The sequence below is a fragment of the Euprymna scolopes genome, chromosome 14 (genome assembly GCF_053919585.1).
Source record: "Euprymna scolopes isolate OS-2025 chromosome 14, ASM5391958v1, whole genome shotgun sequence".
Taxonomy (NCBI): domain Eukaryota; kingdom Metazoa; phylum Mollusca; class Cephalopoda; order Sepiida; family Sepiolidae; genus Euprymna; species Euprymna scolopes.
Genome location: NC_136495.1, coordinates 158,433,327 through 158,453,485, shown reverse-complemented (window position 1 = coordinate 158,453,485; position 20,159 = coordinate 158,433,327). Strand labels below are relative to the sequence as shown.

Sequence of the window (20,159 nt, the reverse complement as noted above, 5' to 3'; positions counted from 1 at the left end):
ATGGGTTCGAATACCCTATATACAAAGTTTCATGTCTGTAGACCCAAAACCGATAAAGGAGTTTGGTAGGCAAAATTTTTTAAACAAATATATATACGCATACATAAATATACATAGAAAGAGGTTTGTGTTTACTATAACCTTTTTATACAAATATTACGCAAGTATAAATCATTTAGAATATCTGCGTGAATATAATTACACATAATAGTTAACTAAAGATGATCATCCCATAAAAAACTAAAAAAACTTATAAGGAATTAATTAAAATGAATGTTTAAAAGAATATGCAAATTTACTAGATTTTTTTGCTAGTGAGGTTAATTCCACGGCCCATATATGTATTTTGTTTTTAAATAAATAGAAAAGAGGGTTTTTAATATGAATACACAAAAAAAAAAAAGAATTTATAGGAGTATAGATAATTTTTTTATTTTTAAGTCATTGTCGAGACTTCAAAGATTTCAAGAGACATCGTGGCCATCTTTTATTGTTCTCATGTAATGCTCAACACTACTTGTTTTTCGAACAGAATATTTATAACACCAAAAATTTATCAACGTAGGTAGAAGAGTAACATCTTGCTTTTGGTAACATTTACATTAGCTAGATCTTTTGTAGATTTATGCATTTCCACGACCTATGTACAAAGTTGTTTTTTCTTTTTAAATAAATAGAAAAAGGGTTTTTAATATGAATATCAATGCACAAAAAAAAAATTATAGGAATATAGGTGTCTATATTTAAGATCCACTTCTAAACTAATGAATCAAACATTAATATGGAATATATATTTTAGGTAACACAAAGGACATTTTTTTTTTTTTTTTGTAAACTTTACTATTTATGAGTCTGTTAATTCTCGAAAAAGAAATTATTCTTTGTTGCACGTAAAACTATTTTATTCTGTTTGTATTTTCATTAATAAAGTTGACTCAGTAACATTGTTTAGTTTGAATAAGAATTTCTAATAAAAATGAAAAAGCAAGTTTAAGTTTGTCTGAAAAAGAAGGAAACTATTTAATCAGCGTAATTTATGAGTGAATGTTTACTTCTTGCCCCTGGTGTTAAGTAGTGTAATATCAATTTATTCTGTTTGTAAGACGATGTTTTCATTGTTCTAAAAGATTTTAAACAGCATTATTTGTATTAAAAGAAGACAGTTGTAGAATCTATTATACAGTTATGAATAGTCATTTCATGAAGGCAAGTTTATTGTTGTTAACTAATCATTCTACTTTCTGTTGTGATATTCTAATAGCTTTAAGAAATGAATAGACTAATATCTATTTAAAAAATGTAATTGTTTTTCTAAAGTTGGGCAAAGGTAGAGAATTGTTAAAATTTCTTAAGCGACCAGTACTAATTAGGTAATAAAATGAAAATGCTTCTGGTCTTAGAAAATTCCAAGCAAACCTAATCACCATTAGAAAGAAACTTAAGCGAACGAAATTATATGATACTTAAATGGTGGAAGAAAAAAAAACAAAAAACTTTGGAACACTAAAGTGGACCTGGATGTGCTGAAGAGTATAGTGATCCCCTGGTACAATCGGGTCTCTGCTGGCAGACCCTGTATGTGACAGCAGGACTGTCAGCTCGCAAGTCCAAAGAGAACCAGGCATGCTATAAGTTTGTACCTTTCTCTCACCGACCCCCATCCTCCCCTGACCTGAACCCGTTAGACTACTTCATTTGGTCACACGTTGAGAACATCACCAACATGACCTCCCACAACACCAAAGCCAATCTGATTGCTGCCTGCTGGCGCTTGTGGAAAAGGCATACTCTCAGTTTCGGACACGTATCGAGATAGTGATTGAGGCTGAAAGCGGCTACATTGAATAGATGTCAGCTCTACTACATAATCAAGTTACCGGAATTGATTTTTTTCAATAAAAGTTTTAAATTAAGCTGTAGCGTTGTTTTGTTTAGGGCGACAAATTTATCGTTCCATCCTGTATAGATATTGGGCTAGGAATTATGGGCAAGCCTCCCGTTTCAGTCAGACCAATAAAGAAATAGGGAACAGTATAACCTTTCGGAAACTTTAGATGAAGAATTAAAAATAATCATAAGTATAGCATTAAATGTAATTAAAATAAAGATGTCAGTTCATAATTTCCTACAAGAAAAAACATCTTTATCATGTACATATACATGATGGAAAGAAAATATCGGATTCCAAAAATCATATCAATTGATCAAATAGTTTTATTTTCATAAAGAAAATGATTTTTAATCGAATTTGTCCCCTTGTTAAAAATGTTTTCCTAAAATCTTGCAAGTTATTTGGAATTCTCTCCCTTGTTTTCAAGATGGCTTTACAAGTTTGTTGCTATTCACACAAAATTTGATTTTCTTAAAAAAAAAACTACTGGATGGATTAACGTGATTTCTGGTATACAATATTTTCTATGCATCATGAGTACATGCATGAGTACAGATTTTTTCTTTAGTTTTGTTTTCTTAATATAATAGGAATTCTGGACAAGAGCCAAATTACAGTTTTTAGTGTAGAAATAATAAACGTCTTTTAAAGCTTAAAGCAGTTGTGGAGTGGGTGGCAGAGATACTGATGATAAGATGTGACATTTTGATGAAACAATTTGGATGTTAAAAATTTTTACAAATAAATTAAATCACACAAATTTCTAGACACGATGCCAGTTATTTGACAAGGGAGATAAGAACGGTCGAAAATGAAATTGAATGGTGAATAAGAATAATCAAATAAAATACAATTAACAACAAAAATAGGATCAAACTAAAAACAGTTAAAGTAAAATAAAATATTGGGATAAAATATATAAAATTAAGAAGTGAAATATTAATCGTAAGAATTAAATTTATTTATTGTATTAAAGAATTAAATTTAAATATTAAAAAGTTTTTTGCTTCTAAAGGTGGAGAGGAGATAAAAAGGGTTACAATTAAAAAGTAATACAGTTAAAGGAGGATAAACAATAGATAACAAATTAAATTCCAGATTAAGCTATAAAAGGTCAAATTTAACATTATTAAAATTATGGGAAATTATAAAATTGATTTGAAATATTAAATATTATAGATATAAATAGATTTATAAGGATCTCCAGGAGTGTAGATTTTTGGAACTGGAAACAGGATTAGAAGGAGGACGGTCAGTTATATTGTGAGTGTTTGTACAGAATAGTGATGTTTGTAAATGAATGCATTTCAGGTGAAAACATTATTACATGCATATGTGTCATGTGGAAATCGGTATAAATTATAAAAATTATGTAGAATTATCGAGTAGAAAAATAATTACAAGTAAAAATAAGATTTATAAAGTTTATAGATTATTAATGAAGGGTTTTATTGTTTGGTTAATGTTGAAGAGTTCACAAGATCCAAGGATGATAACTGCAATCACAAGCACACATAATGCATGTATGAATTCAAGGTACGTTTTTATACAAATTTTGGTCGCTGTATTTCCAAATATTAAACAAATCTCAATCAAACAAAATGTTTGTTTTAAGTAACCAAAAGGGTTTAATATGCCGTAAAAAAAGGCCGACAGACACAAGTTAAAGTATCCAAATAATTTTATGTTTTTTAGGTTTCCTGCATCACAAAATCAAGGTGACTCTTGGAATGTGATTAAATACAACACACCAAAAGGTAAAGAAAAAAAATATTTTTCAATTTTTGCATATGATACAAATTCTATGATAATGATGATTCAAAATTACAATTTTTTGATACTCTTGTAAACAGCTTGTTGCAGATGGAGAACTATAGATGTTGACAACCTTCCCATCTTTTCATGAGCCAGGATTTTTTTCTTTGGCACTTGTACAGTTTAATCAAGACATTAAAAAATGAAAATATCAAAAAAAGGTTATATTGTACGTATCCGTTTTGAACTGAAGATCTCCGAAAAAAAATTTCACTTAATTTGATCGAGTAGTTTTTTTTTTGTTTTGTTTTTTTTTTACAGTTGAAAAACATGTTTTTATGACAGCACGTTAAAGGTAGACGTCTTTAAATTTTTTAAATTTTTGTTTAGATTTTTAACACACGCCATGGGGAGATAACTCAGTTTAAAGCCCCAACACTCCATCCCCATCTTTAATACTAGCTTTTCTTCCTAAAAATCGAAACTTTTGCACAGTATCATAAGAAATTGTTTTTTCGGTGTAAAAAAAAACTGAAATTAAGTGAAATTTTTTTTTTTTTTTTGTTTTTTGAGAACTTCATTTCATAACAGATACATACAATTTAAACTTTTTTCGATATTTTCATTTCTTAATGTCTTGATTAAACTGTACAAGCACCTTTTCTTTTTACTAATGGTTAATGCTTATGAAGGCCTGAGGGCTACTAGAGGATAAGGATTAAAGAGATTGTCACTTAGATGATGATCACCATCGCAAGAGGATCAGAATGAATGGGTGGGATGGGCAGAAGAGTACATAAGAAGAATTGATTATCCAGGATGACTCATCAAGTATTTTTTTCAGATTAGACTTGAAGATGACCATGCTGTAGTCAGTTGAGAAGCAGTCTCATAGTATATTGTTCCACAGATGGGATGTTCTAGGAAACTTTGTGATAGTTTTATTTGGGTTTTGGTAAAGAAAGAAAAGTAAGTTTGTAACTAGATATGTTCTTGCTGTGAATGTCCTATGAGGAGTAGGGGGAACAGAAATTGGGGTTCATCTTGTAAAGTAGTGCATATAAGCACGTGGAGAAAGTATGATCAGTAGCAAAGGATGACTAGCCTGCGAAGAGATCAGCAGCAGCAGTCGGAAAACGCGCATATGCAAATTAGAAAGTGAGAATAGAACGGAAAAACGAGAGAAAAATGCACCATGTGCTCGCAGCAGAACAGAAGTCTGCGCTAACGAAAATGAATATGTAAGGTTGAAGACGGGAATGGGCCGGCATGGGGTCGGAGGAAGGAAAACCGCACCAGGTAAAATAAACATGTGGCAGCAAGAGTTATTTTTAAGCATTGCCAAAAAGTAACAATAATAAATGCTATTGTTAAGAGAAAAAATGTTGACCGGATTTTTATTTTTTTTTCCAGTTTTATTTTTATGAATTACTAGCATGGGTGCCCGGCGTTGCCCGGGTGTTTGGAGGTGTATGCTGAGCAAAAAAAAAGGGGGTAATTTTTTAAACTTTCACCCCTATTATGACCCCTGAAAATTTATTGTTTTGGCCTCAAATCAAGTTATTAAGTTAGATCCATGTCCACGGAACCTATATCTAAAATTTCAAGTGTGTAGACCCAAAATTGTCGGAGAAGTTTGGTAGAGTTCTCAAAGCTCAAATAGTTGAACTTTGACTCCTTAATCGCCAAATTTCTGGCTAAAAACCGATCACATAGATTTTTCCAAATCTCAGTACCCTGTATATCAAATTTCGAGTCTGTAGGCTAAAAATTGACAGAGTTATTTCGTAGGGAAATGTACACAGACACACACACACACACACTTTCACTTTTATAGATATATAGATTTAAAATTTGAGTCTGACAGAATGACAAAATTATATTGCAAACCGATATATTAAACAAACGAACTTCAGAGACAAATGAACACATAAGTAAAAAAAAATTGTATTAGAAAACATTTCTTGATTATTCCACGTCTTTTTTTTTTTTTACAGACCTGACGACTGAGGTTCGCTCTTAATAAAAATTGTTTTTTTATAGTCTTAATTTTGACTTCCCTTTTCATAAAAAACTAAAAAAAAATCAAGAAAGAAAAGAAATTTAATTTTATTCTTTTTTTCATTAATTTCTTTCTGTGCAAAACAATTCTTTCAAACTTAATCTGTTTCCAAAATGTTTTTATTTTATTCCCCTCCCCCTTCATTCATTTTCCTCCGCATCCTGGCAAGTATTAAAATAAACCATTTATAATATTTATTTATGGATTTATTTACTTATCATTTCTTTTGTATCGGTAAATGAATTCCATTTTAAAAAAAAACTGTAAAAGTCACGTTAAAGGTGATTAAGTAAAAATTTACCCTTTTTACTTTTATACGATTTCTGATCACTTTGAAAAAGGTGTGTGTGTGTTTTAAAAATGTTTTTTAACTGCTATAATCTCATTTATATATATATAACAACGTGAGTATTCATATCGTGGGTTTGTATTACTGTACACATAGATTCGAAAAAATAGTCAAAAACAAATATATAAATAAATGTTATCAAAGGCAAGATAAGTTACTTTTCTACCTAACTGGATATATTTTTTGTGTTTTTATTCAATGTAACATATTTATTCAGCTCGAAAAACATACAGTGTTTACCGATGTATTGGAAAATTCAAGATGGCGTCTCACACCCTCTTTAACACCGTAAGTTTGGGAAAAGGTGTTATAAATAAAAAACTATACAAAATACTATTAAAAACCCGCCGAATATATGTCAACCTATGTCACGGTAACATATATTGAGCAAGTTTTTAACAGTATTTTTAACCGGTTTTTTATTTATTACACCTTTTTCCAAACTTACCGTGTTAAAGAGAGAATCAGCCGCCATCTTGAATTTTCCAATACATCGGTAAACACTGTATGCTTTTCGAGCTGAATAAACATGTTAAATTGAATAAAAACATGAAAAATATATCCAGTTTGGTAGAAAAGTAACTTATCTTGCCTTTGATAACATTTATTTGTTATATATTTGTTTTTTGACAACTTTTTCGAATCTATGTGTACAGTAATACAAACCCGTTTTTCGAGCTGAATAAACATGTTAAATTGAATAAAAACACGAAAAATAAATCCAGTTTGGTAGAAAGTAATTTATCTTGCCTTTGATAACATTTATTTGTTATATATTTGTTTTTTGACAACTTTTTCGAATCTATCGAGTGAACGCGCGTTTTTTTTTTTTAGTTTAGTTTCATATATATATATATATATATATATATATATATATATATATATATATATATATAATTATTTTTAAATTTTATCTTTCTAGCTTTAAAAAAAAGTTTTAAAATTTTATCAGCCGGCATAATTTATTTTTGAATATTGAAAAATTTCAGGAAAATTAATTTTTGCTAGATTTTTAAAACATGTGTGTCAACAGCTTAAAAAAATCGTCTCTTCAAAACATGTTTTTAAGAGGAATACCTTGTGAACGTGTGTGCGTGTGTGCGCTGTGCTGGGTAGTAGTAGTACTACTAATAATCTTTCCAGCGTTTGGCGGACGTGATGTCGTAGGTTGGATTGTTAGATTGTGTAAGTTTCGTATTTTTTTTAATTTGTAAATAAGTTATGAAAAAATTAAACCCTTCCAAGATGGACAATAAATAAAGCCATAATATTTTATGGTAAAGGTAAGAGCGTAGGAACCATAGTTTTTTAGGAGATGTGATTATTGGATTAACCAATCAGAAATCGTCTGTGGCACACACATCTCTGTTTTTATAGATATATAGATAGATAGATAGATAGATATAGATAGATAGATATAGATTAAAGTTTTATTTTTATGAATTACTAAAGTTTTATTTTTATGAATTATTAAAGTTTTATTTTTATGAATTATTAAAGTTTTATTTTTATGAATTATTAAAGTTTTATTTTTATGAATTATTAAAGTTTTATTTTTATGAATTATTAAAGTTTTATTTTTATGAATTACTAAAGTTTTATTTTTATGAATTACTAAAGTTTTATTTTTATGAATTATTAAAGTTTTATTTTTATGAATTATTAAAGTTTTATTTTTATGAATTATTAAAGTTTTATTTTTATGAATTATTAAAGTTTTATTTTTATGAATTATTAAAGTTTTATTTTTATGAATTATTAAAGTTTTATTTTTATGAATTACTAAAGTTTTATTTTTATGAATTATTAAAGTTTTATTTTTATGAATTATTAAAGTAAAGTGTAACAGCCACGTTACAATCTGAGCATAATCATAAACATGATGACACAGCAGAGAAGCAAAATGTTCTCTGTGTAAAAGAGGTTGCAGGGACAAGAAGAGATTATCCCTTTCTAGATTGCAAAGTCGATTCTGTACCCCATCGAGGTGGGAAAGAATGCTTGGAGTATCGCCTCCTGGGAAGCTGTTGTCCGAGTACTTTTTATTAATTGGTGCGTTTATTTGATGTCTGTTTATCTTTAAATATTTAAAAAAAAAAAAAAAAAATGAAATAAATCAGTGTTTGTCCATAATTCTTTATGAAAAAAATAAAAATAAAGAAAAAAATTGTGCAATAGATTATGTAATTTTATTTTTATAAAGAAAATTATTTTTAAGCAAATGCTTTTCGTTTCACTTTTTATTGTCATTTCACCCCAAACAAGGCACAGAACCACTTAGTTGTGAGGGGCTACTATTTGGTACCAGATTTGCAGGAATACTATTTAGGGAGTTAGGCAGCGAGATGTCTGTTTACATTACACTTGAATTTCTGCATGTCAGTACAGTCAGGGAAGTAGGGACACAGGAGGGAATTCCAAAGTGCAGCAGTCTGAGAAAGAAAGCTATTCGAGTAGAAGGCTTTACGGCATCTACGGATCTGTAGAATGTAGGGGTGGGATTTTGCTGCTTGTCAGGTTTGAAAATTAATTGTAACAATTTCCATTACAGCTAAGCTGTTACCTTCTAAGAAGTATACTACACCTGCAAATGGTTCCCTTGGAGAAAACTATTCTCCAAAATCTGGAGTCAGCCAGTGTGTAAAAAATAGAGTCTCCTGGGTGAAGAAATTGGTAAGTAAACCATTATTTGGAATATATTTCACTTTTTGCCATTGGACAGAACTCCCCTCCAATCACACACACACACACACACACCTAAAAAAACAAACAAAGTTCCTATTTATTTGCCTCCCCACGAGGGAAGAGTTAGACACAAGGTCGGTTTTTAATCTGAGACAATGCCCATAGCCATTATGCTGTTTGAAAAAAAAAAACACTTTGTTCTAACGTGAAGGCATTAAATAAGTTTTATTGAAATACATTTAAATTTCTTTAAATAAAAAATGTAATTATTTTGAAAAAAAATAAAATTAAAGTAATTGAAATAATACAAATTGTCAACTAAACTGCTGTCATTTTAGAGTCCAAGGGAGATAACTCGATTACTTAGAATGCGATTTTCATGTGTGTTACATATTGTATACATGTCCATTTTTTAATTTGGATGAAAAAAATAAAATTGATGGAAAAAAAAAAAAATCACATCAAAATTTTTAGCTGCTCTGATTAGTATTTGATATTAGACTATATTTTAGATTCTGAACTGATTTTTTTTAAAGATATAATATTTCACAATCATAAATTTTAGATTCTGAACTGATTTTTTTTTAAAGATATAATATTTCACAATCATAAATTTTAGATTCTGAACTGATTTTTTTTTTAAAGATATAATATTTCACAATCATATATTTAGATTCTGAACTGATTTTTTTTAAAGATATAATATTTCACAATCATATATTTTAGATTCTGAACTGATTTTTTTTAAAGATATAATATTTCACAATCATATATTTTAGATTCTGAACTGATTTTTTTTAAAGATATAATATTTCACAATCATATATTTTAGATTCTGAACTGATTTTTTTTTAAAGATATAATATTTCACAATCATAAATTTTAGATTCTGAACTGATTTTTTTTTTTTAAGATATAATATTTCACAATCATAAATTTTAGATTCTGAACTGATTTTTTTTAAAGATATAATATTTCACAATCATATATTTTAGATTCTGAACTGATTTTTTTTTTTTAAGATATAATATTTCACAATCATAAATTTTAGATTCTGAACTGATTTTTTTTAAAGATATAATATTTCACAATCATATATTTTAGATTCTGAACTGATTTTTTTTTTTTAAGATATAATATTTCACAATCATAAATTTTAGATTCTGAACTGATTTTTTTTAAAGATATAATATTTCACAATCATATATTTTAGATTCTGAACTGATTTTTTTTTTTTAAGATATATTTCACAATCATAAATTTTAGATTCTGAACTGATTTTTTTTTAAAGATATAATATTTCACAATCATATATTTTAGATTCTGAACTGATTTTTTTTTTTTAAGATATAATATTTCACAATCATAAATTTTAGATTCTGAACTGATTTTTTTTAAAGATATAATATTTCACAATCATATATTTTAGATTCTGAACTGATTTTTTTTTAAGATATAATATTTCACAATCATATATTTTAGATTCTGAACTGATTTTTTTTTTTTAAGATATAATATTTCACAATCATAAATTTTAGATTCTGAACTGATTTTTTTTAAAGATATAATATTTCACAATCATATATTTTAGATTCTGAACTGATTTTTTTTAAAGATATAATATTTTACAATCATATATTTTAGATTCTGAACTGATTTTTTTTAAAGATATAATATTTCACAATCATAAATTTTAGATTCTGAACTGATTTTTTTTTTAAAGATATAATATTTCACAATCATATATTTTAGATTCTGAACTGATTTTTTTTAAAGATATAATATTTCACAATCATAAATTTTAGATTCTGAACTGATTTTTTTTAAAGATATAATATTTCACAATCATATATTTTAGATTCTGAACTGATTTTTTTTAAAGATATAATATTTCACAATCATATATTTTAGATTCTGAACTGATTTTTTTTAAAGATATAATATTTCACAATCATATATTTTAGATTCTGAACTGATTTTTTTTAAAGATATAATATTTCACAATCATATATTTTAGATTCTGAACTGATTTTTTTTAAAGATATAATATTTCACAATCATATATTTTAGATTCTGAACTGATTTTTTTTAAAGATATAATATTTCACAATCATATATTTTAGATTCTGAACTGATTTTTTTTTAAAGATATAATATTTCACAATCATATATTTTAGATTCTGAACTGATTTTTTTTAAAGATATAATATTTCACAATCATAAATTTTAGATTCTGAACTGATTTTTTTTAAAGATATAATATTTCACAATCATATATTTTAGATTCTGAACTGATTTTTTTTAAAGATATAATATTTCACAATCATAAATTTTAGATTCTGAACTGATTTTTTTTAAAGATATAATATTTCACAATCATAAATTTTAGATTCTGAACTGATTTTTTTTAAAGATATAATATTTCACAATCATAAATTTTAGATTCTGAACTGATTTTTTTTAAAGATATAATATTTCACAATCATATATTTTAGATTCTGAACTGATTTTTTTTAAAGATATAATATTTCCTGAACTGATTTTTTTTAAAGATATAATATTTCACAATCATATATTTTAGATTCTGAACTGATTTTTTTTAAAGATATAATATTTCACAATCATAAATTTTAGATTCTGAACTGATTTTTTTTAAAAGATATAATATTTCACAATCATATATTTTAGATTCTGAACTGATTTTTTTTAAAGATATAATATTTCACAATCATAAATTTTAGATTCTGAACTGATTTTTTTTAAAGATATAATATTTCACAATCATAAATTTTAGATTCTGAACTGATTTTTTTTAAAGATATAATATTTCACAATCATATATTTTAGATTCTGAACTGATTTTTTTTAAAAGATATAATATTTAACAATCATATATTTTAGATTCTGAACTGATTTTTTTTAAAGATATAATATTTCACAATCATATATTTTAGATTCTGAACTGATTTTTTTTAAAGATATAATATTTCACAATCATATATTTTAGATTCTGAACTGATTTTTTTTAAAGATATAATATTTCACAATCATATATTTTAGATTCTGAACTGATTTTTTTTAAAGATATAATATTTCACAATCATATATTTTAGATTCTGAACTGATTTTTTTTAAAGATATAATATTTCACAATCATATATTTTAGATTCTGAACTGATTTTTTTTAAAGATATAATATTTCACAATCATAAATTTTAGATTCTGAACTGATTTTTTTTAAAGATATAATATTTCACAATCATAAATTTTAGATTCTGAACTGATTTTTTTTAAAGATATAATATTTCACAATCATAAATTTTAGATTCTGAACTGATTTTTTTTAAAAGATATAATATTTCACAATCATATATTTTAGATTCTGAACTGATTTTTTTTAAAGATATAATATTTCACAATCATATATTTTAGATTCTGAACTGATTTTTTTTAAAGATATAATATTTCACAATCATATATTTTAGATTCTGAACTGATTTTTTTTAAAGATATAATATTTCACAATCATATATTTTAGATTCTGAACTGATTTTTTTTAAAGATATAATATTTCACAATCATATATTTTAGATTCTGAACTGATTTTTTTTAAAGATATAATATTTCACAATCATATATTTTAGATTCTGAACTGATTTTTGTTAAAGATATAATATTTCACAATCATATATTTTAGATTCTGAACTGATTTTTTTTTAAAGATATAATATTTCACAATCATATATTTTAGATTCTGAACTGATTTTTTTTAAAGATATAATATTTCACAATCATATATTTTAGATTCTGAACTGATTTTTTTTTTTAAGATATAATATTTCACAATCATAAATTTTAGATTCTGAACTGATTTTTTTTAAAGATATAATATTTCACAATCATATATTTTAGATTCTGAACTGATTTTTTTTAAAGATATAATATTTCACAATCATATATTTTAGATTCTGAACTGATTTTTTTTTTTTAAGATATAATATTTCACAATCATAAATTTTAGATTCTGAACTGATTTTTTTTAAAGATATAATATTTCACAATCATAAATTTTAGATTCTGAACTGATTTTTTTTAAAGATATAATATTTCACAATCATATATTTTAGATTCTGAACTGATTTTTTTTTTAAAGATATAATATTTCACAATCATATATTTTAGATTCTGAACTGATTTTTTTTAAAGATATAATATTTTACAATCATATATTTTAGATTCTGAACTGATTTTTTTTAAAGATATAATATTTCACAATCATATATTTTAGATTCTGAACTGATTTTTTTTAAAGATATAATATTTCACAATCATAAATTTTAGATTCTGAACTGATTTTTTTTAAGATATAATATTTCACAATCATAAATTTTTGATTCTGAACTGATTTTTTTTAAGATATAATATTTCACAATCATAAATTTTAGATTCTGAACTGATTTTTTTTAAAGATATAATATTTCACAATCATATATTTTAGATTCTGAACTGATTTTTTTTAAAGATATAATATTTTACAATCATATATTTTAGATTCTGAACTGATTTTTTTTAAAGATATAATATTTCACAATCATATATTTTAGATTCTGAACTGATTTTTTTTAAAGATATAATATTTCACAATCATAAATTTTAGATTCTGAACTGATTTTTTTTAAAGATATAATATTTTACAATCATATATTTTAGATTCTGAACTGATTTTTTTTAAAGATATAATATTTCACAATCATAAATTTTAGATTCTGAACTGATTTTTTTTAAAGATATAATATTTCACAATCATATATTTTAGATTCTGAACTGATTTTTTTTAAAGATATAATATTTCACAATCATATATTTTAGATTCTGAACTGATTTTTTTTAAAGATATAATATTTCACAATCATATATTTTAGATTCTGAACTGATTTTTTTTAAAGATATAATATTTTACAATCATATATTTTAGATTCTGAACTGATTTTTTTTAAAGATATAATATTTCACAATCATAAATTTTAGATTCTGAACTGATTTTTTTTAAAGATATAATATTTCACAATCATATATTTTAGATTCTGAACTGATTTTTTTTAAAGATATAATATTTCACAATCATATATTTTAGATTCTGAACTGATTTTTTTTAAAGATATAATATTTCACAATCATATATTTTAGATTCTGAACTGATTTTTTTTAAAGATATAATATTTCACAATCATATATTTTAGATTCTGAACTGATTTTTTTTAAAGATATAATATTTCACAATCATATATTTTAGATTCTGAACTGATTTTTTTTAAAGATATAATATTTCACAATCATATATTTTAGATTCTGAACTGATTTTTTTTAAAGATATAATATTTCACAATCATATATTTTAGATTCTGAACTGATTTTTTTTAAAGATATAATATTTCACAATCATATATTTTAGATTCTGAACTGATTTTTTTTAAAGATATAATATTTTACAATCATATATTTTAGATTCTGAACTGATTTTTTTTAAAGATATAATATTTCACAATCATATATTTTAGATTCTGAACTGATTTTTTTTAAAGATATAATATTTCACAATCATAAATTTTAGATTCTGAACTGATTTTTTTTAAAGATATAATATTTTACAATCATATATTTTAGATTCTGAACTGATTTTTTTTAAAGATATAATATTTCACAATCATAAATTTTAGATTCTGAACTGATTTTTTTTAAAGATATAATATTTCACAATCATATATTTTAGATTCTGAACTGATTTTTTTTAAAGATATAATATTTCACAATCATATATTTTAGATTCTGAACTGATTTTTTTTAAAGATATAATATTTCACAATCATATATTTTAGATTCTGAACTGATTTTTTTTAAAGATATAATATTTCACAATCATATATTTTAGATTCTGAACTGATTTTTTTTAAAGATATAATATTTCACAATCATATATTTTAGATTCTGAACTGATTTTTTTTAAAGATATAATATTTCACAATCATATATTTTAGATTCTGAACTGATTTTTGTTAAAGATATAATATTTCACAATCATATATTTTAGATTCTGAACTGATTTTTTTTTAAAGATATAATATTTCACAATCATATATTTTAGATTCTGAACTGATTTTTTTTAAAGATATAATATTTCACAATCATATATTTTAGATTCTGAACTGATTTTTTTTAAAGATATAATATTTCACAATCATATATTTTAGATTCTGAACTGATTTTTTTTTTTAAGATATAATATTTCACAATCATAAATTTTAGATTCTGAACTGATTTTTTTTAAAGATATAATATTTCACAATCATATATTTTAGATTCTGAACTGATTTTTTTTAAAGATATAATATTTCACAATCATATATTTTAGATTCTGAACTGATTTTTTTTTTTTAAGATATAATATTTCACAATCATAAATTTTAGATTCTGAACTGATTTTTTTTAAAGATATAATATTTCACAATCATAAATTTTAGATTCTGAACTGATTTTTTTTAAAGATATAATATTTCACAATCATATATTTTAGATTCTGAACTGATTTTTTTTTTAAAGATATAATATTTCACAATCATATATTTTAGATTCTGAACTGATTTTTTTTAAAGATATAATATTTTACAATCATATATTTTAGATTCTGAACTGATTTTTTTTAAAGATATAATATTTCACAATCATATATTTTAGATTCTGAACTGATTTTTTTTAAAGATATAATATTTCACAATCATAAATTTTAGATTCTGAACTGATTTTTTTTAAGATATAATATTTCACAATCATAAATTTTTGATTCTGAACTGATTTTTTTTAAGATATAATATTTCACAATCATAAATTTTAGATTCTGAACTGATTTTTTTTAAAGATATAATATTTCACAATCATATATTTTAGATTCTGAACTGATTTTTTTTAAAGATATAATATTTTACAATCATATATTTTAGATTCTGAACTGATTTTTTTTAAAGATATAATATTTCACAATCATATATTTTAGATTCTGAACTGATTTTTTTTAAAGATATAATATTTCACAATCATAAATTTTAGATTCTGAACTGATTTTTTTTAAAGATATAATATTTTACAATCATATATTTTAGATTCTGAACTGATTTTTTTTAAAGATATAATATTTCACAATCATAAATTTTAGATTCTGAACTGATTTTTTTTAAAGATATAATATTTCACAATCATATATTTTAGATTCTGAACTGATTTTTTTTAAAGATATAATATTTCACAATCATATATTTTAGATTCTGAACTGATTTTTTTTAAAGATATAATATTTCACAATCATATATTTTAGATTCTGAACTGATTTTTTTTAAAGATATAATATTTTACAATCATATATTTTAGATTCTGAACTGATTTTTTTTAAAGATATAATATTTCACAATCATAAATTTTAGATTCTGAACTGATTTTTTTTAAAGATATAATATTTCACAATCATATATTTTAGATTCTGAACTGATTTTTTTTAAAGATATAATATTTCACAATCATATATTTTAGATTCTGAACTGATTTTTTTTAAAGATATAATATTTCACAATCATATATTTTAGATTCTGAACTGATTTTTTTTAAAGATATAATATTTCACAATCATATATTTTAGATTCTGAACTGATTTTTTTTAAAGATATAATATTTCACAATCATATATTTTAGATTCTGAACTGATTTTTTTTAAAGATATAATATTTCACAATCATATATTTTAGATTCTGAACTGATTTTTTTTAAAGATATAATATTTCACAATCATATATTTTAGATTCTGAACTGATTTTTTTTAAAGATATAATATTTCACAATCATATATTTTAGATTCTGAACTGATTTTTTTTAAAGATATAATATTTTACAATCATATATTTTAGATTCTGAACTGATTTTTTTTAAAGATATAATATTTCACAATCATATATTTTAGATTCTGAACTGATTTTTTTTAAAGATATAATATTTCACAATCATAAATTTTAGATTCTGAACTGATTTTTTTTAAAGATATAATATTTTACAATCATATATTTTAGATTCTGAACTGATTTTTTTTAAAGATATAATATTTCACAATCATAAATTTTAGATTCTGAACTGATTTTTTTTAAAGATATAATATTTCACAATCATATATTTTAGATTCTGAACTGATTTTTTTTAAAGATATAATATTTCACAATCATATATTTTAGATTCTGAACTGATTTTTTTTAAAGATATAATATTTCACAATCATATATTTTAGATTCTGAACTGATTTTTTTTAAAGATATAATATTTCACAATCATATATTTTAGATTCTGAACTGATTTTTTTTAAAGATATAATATTTCACAATCATATATTTTAGATTCTGAACTGATTTTTTTTAAAGATATAATATTTCACAATCATATATTTTAGATTCTGAACTGATTTTTTTTTTTTAAGATATAATATTTCACAATCATAAATTTTAGATTCTGAACTGATTTTTTTTAAAGATATAATATTTCACAATCATATATTTTAGATTCTGAACTGATTTTTTTTTAAGATATAATATTTCACAATCATAAATTTTAGATTCTGAACTGATTTTTTTTAAAGATATAATATTTCACAATCATATATTTTAGATTCTGAACTGATTTTTTTTAAAGATATAATATTTCACAATCATAAATTTTATATTCTGAACTGATTTTTTTTAAAGATATAATATTTCACAATCATAAATTTTAGATTCTGAACTGATTTTTTTTAAAGATATAATATTTCACAATCATATATTTTAGATTCTGAACTGATTTTTTTTAAAGATATAATATTTCACAATCATATATTTTAGATTCTGAACTGATTTTTTTTAAAGATATAATATTTCACAATCATATATTTTAGATTCTGAACTGATTTTTTTTAAAGATATAATATTTCACAATCATATATTTTAGATTCTGAACTGATTTTTTTTAAAGATATACTATTTCACAATCATATATTTTAGATTCTGAACTGATTTTTTTTAAAGATATAATATTTCACAATCATATATTTTAGATTCTGAACTGATTTTTTTTAAAGATATAATATTTCACAATCATATATTTTAGATTCTGAACTGATTTTTTTTTAAAGATATAATATTTCACAATCATATATTTTAGATTCTGAACTGATTTTTTTTAAAGATATAATATTTCACAATCATATATTTTAGATTCTGAACTGATTTTTTTTAAAGATATAATATTTCACAATCATATATTTTAGATTCTGAACTGATTTTTTTTTTTAAGATATAATATTTCACAATCATAAATTTTAGATTCTGAACTGATTTTTTTTAAAGATATAATATTTCACAATCATATATTTTAGATTCTGAACTGATTTTTTTTTTTTAAGATATAATATTTCACAATCATAAATTTTAGATTCTGAACTGATTTTTTTTAAAGATATAATATTTCACAATCATATATTTTAGATTCTGAACTGATTTTTTTTAAAGATATAATATTTCACAATCATATATTTTAGATTCTGAACTGATTTTTTTTAAAGATATAATATTTCACAATCATATATTTTAGATTCTGAACTGATTTTTTTTTAAAGATATAATATTTCACAATCATAAATTTTAGATTCTGAACTGATTTTTTTTAAAGATATAATATTTCACAATCATAAATTTTAGATTCTGAACTGATTTTTTTTAAAGATATAATATTTCACAATCATAAATTTTAGATTCTGAACTGATTTTTTTTAAAGATATAATATTTCACAATCATATATTTTAGATTCTGAACTGATTTTTTTTAAAGATATAATATTTCACAATCATATATTTTAGATTCTGAACTGATTTTTTTTAAAGATATAATATTTCACAATCATATATTTTAGATTCTGAACTGATTTTTTTTAAAGATATAATATTTCACAATCATATATTTTAGATTCTGAACTGATTTTTTTTTTTAAGATATAATATTTCACAATCATAAATTTTAGATTCTGAACTGATTTTTTTTTTTAAGATATAATATTTCACAATCATATATTTTAGATTCTGAACTGATTTTTTTTAAAGATATAATATTCCACAATCATAAATTTTAGATTCTGAACTGATTTTTTTTTTAAAGATATAATATTTCACAATCATATATTTTAGATTCTGAACTGATTTTTTTTAAAGATATAATATTTCACAATCATAAATTTTAGATTCTGAACTGATTTTTTTTAAAGATATAATATTTCACAATCATATATTTTAGATTCTGAACTGATTTTTTTTAAAGATATAATATTTCACAATCATATATTTTAGATTCTGAACTGATTTTTTTTAAAGATATAATATTTCACAATCATATATTTTAGATTCTGAACTGATTTTTTTTAAAGATATAATATTTCACAATCATATATTTTAGATTCTGAACTGATTTTTTTTTTTAAGATATAATATTTCACAATCATAAATTTTAGATTCTGAACTGATTTTTTTTAAAGATATAATATTTCACAATCATATATTTTAGATTCTGAACTGATTTTTTTTAAAGATATAATATTTCACAATCATATATTTTAGATTCTGAACTGATTTTTTTTAAAGATATAATATTTCACAATCATATATTTTAGATTCTGAACTGATTTTTTTTAAAGATATAATATTTCACAATCATATATTTTAGATTCTGAACTGATTTTTTTTTTTAAGATATAATATTTCACAATCATATATTTTAGATTCTGAACTGATTTTTTTTAAAGATATAATATTTCACAATCATATATTTTAGATTCTGAACTGATTTTTTTTTTTAAGATATAATATTTCACAATCATATATTTTAGATTCTGAACTGATTTTTTTTTTTAAGATATAATATTTCACAATCATATATTTTAGATTCTGAACTGATTTTTTTTAAAGATATAATATTTCACAATCATATATTTTAGATTCTGAACTGATTTTTTTTAAAGATATAATATTTCACAATCATATATTTTCATTTATTTGAACTTGTCTCTTGTAACGTTTTCCAATTCATGGGAATGTAGAAGTAACAAATTTTATAAATGACCCTGACAATGGCAAAGTCCTCGATTTTGGCCTCAATGATTTATTTAATGATTTTACATTAAATAACGATTGTTGAAATGTCATCATTTTGTTCGACTCACATTTGTTCGTTTTGTCTTGTGTTATCTCTAATAATGTTGACTTTCTAAAACGGAATAGAATTTCTTTTGATTATTCATCTTGTCATAATCACACCGTTTTGATGAATGGAAATTCTAACCTTCTTCAGGTGCATCTTTTTTTAAT

At 22.8% G+C, this 20,159-nt stretch overlaps 1 protein-coding gene across 2 annotated transcripts in view; it reads left to right on the top strand.

Moving 5' to 3' along the window:
• LOC145293309 (WD repeat-containing protein 90-like) overlaps positions 1-20,159 on the top strand; it is a 199,468-nt gene that overhangs the window by 23,806 nt on the left and 155,503 nt on the right. For both annotated transcript variants that reach the window (XM_080139952.1, XM_080139951.1), the window contains exons 6-7: positions 3,587-3,648; positions 8,609-8,730. In XM_080139952.1, the coding sequence (XP_079996078.1) occupies positions 3,587-3,648; positions 8,609-8,730 (184 nt within the window). The remainder of the gene's footprint in view (positions 1-3,586; positions 3,649-8,608; positions 8,731-20,159) is intronic.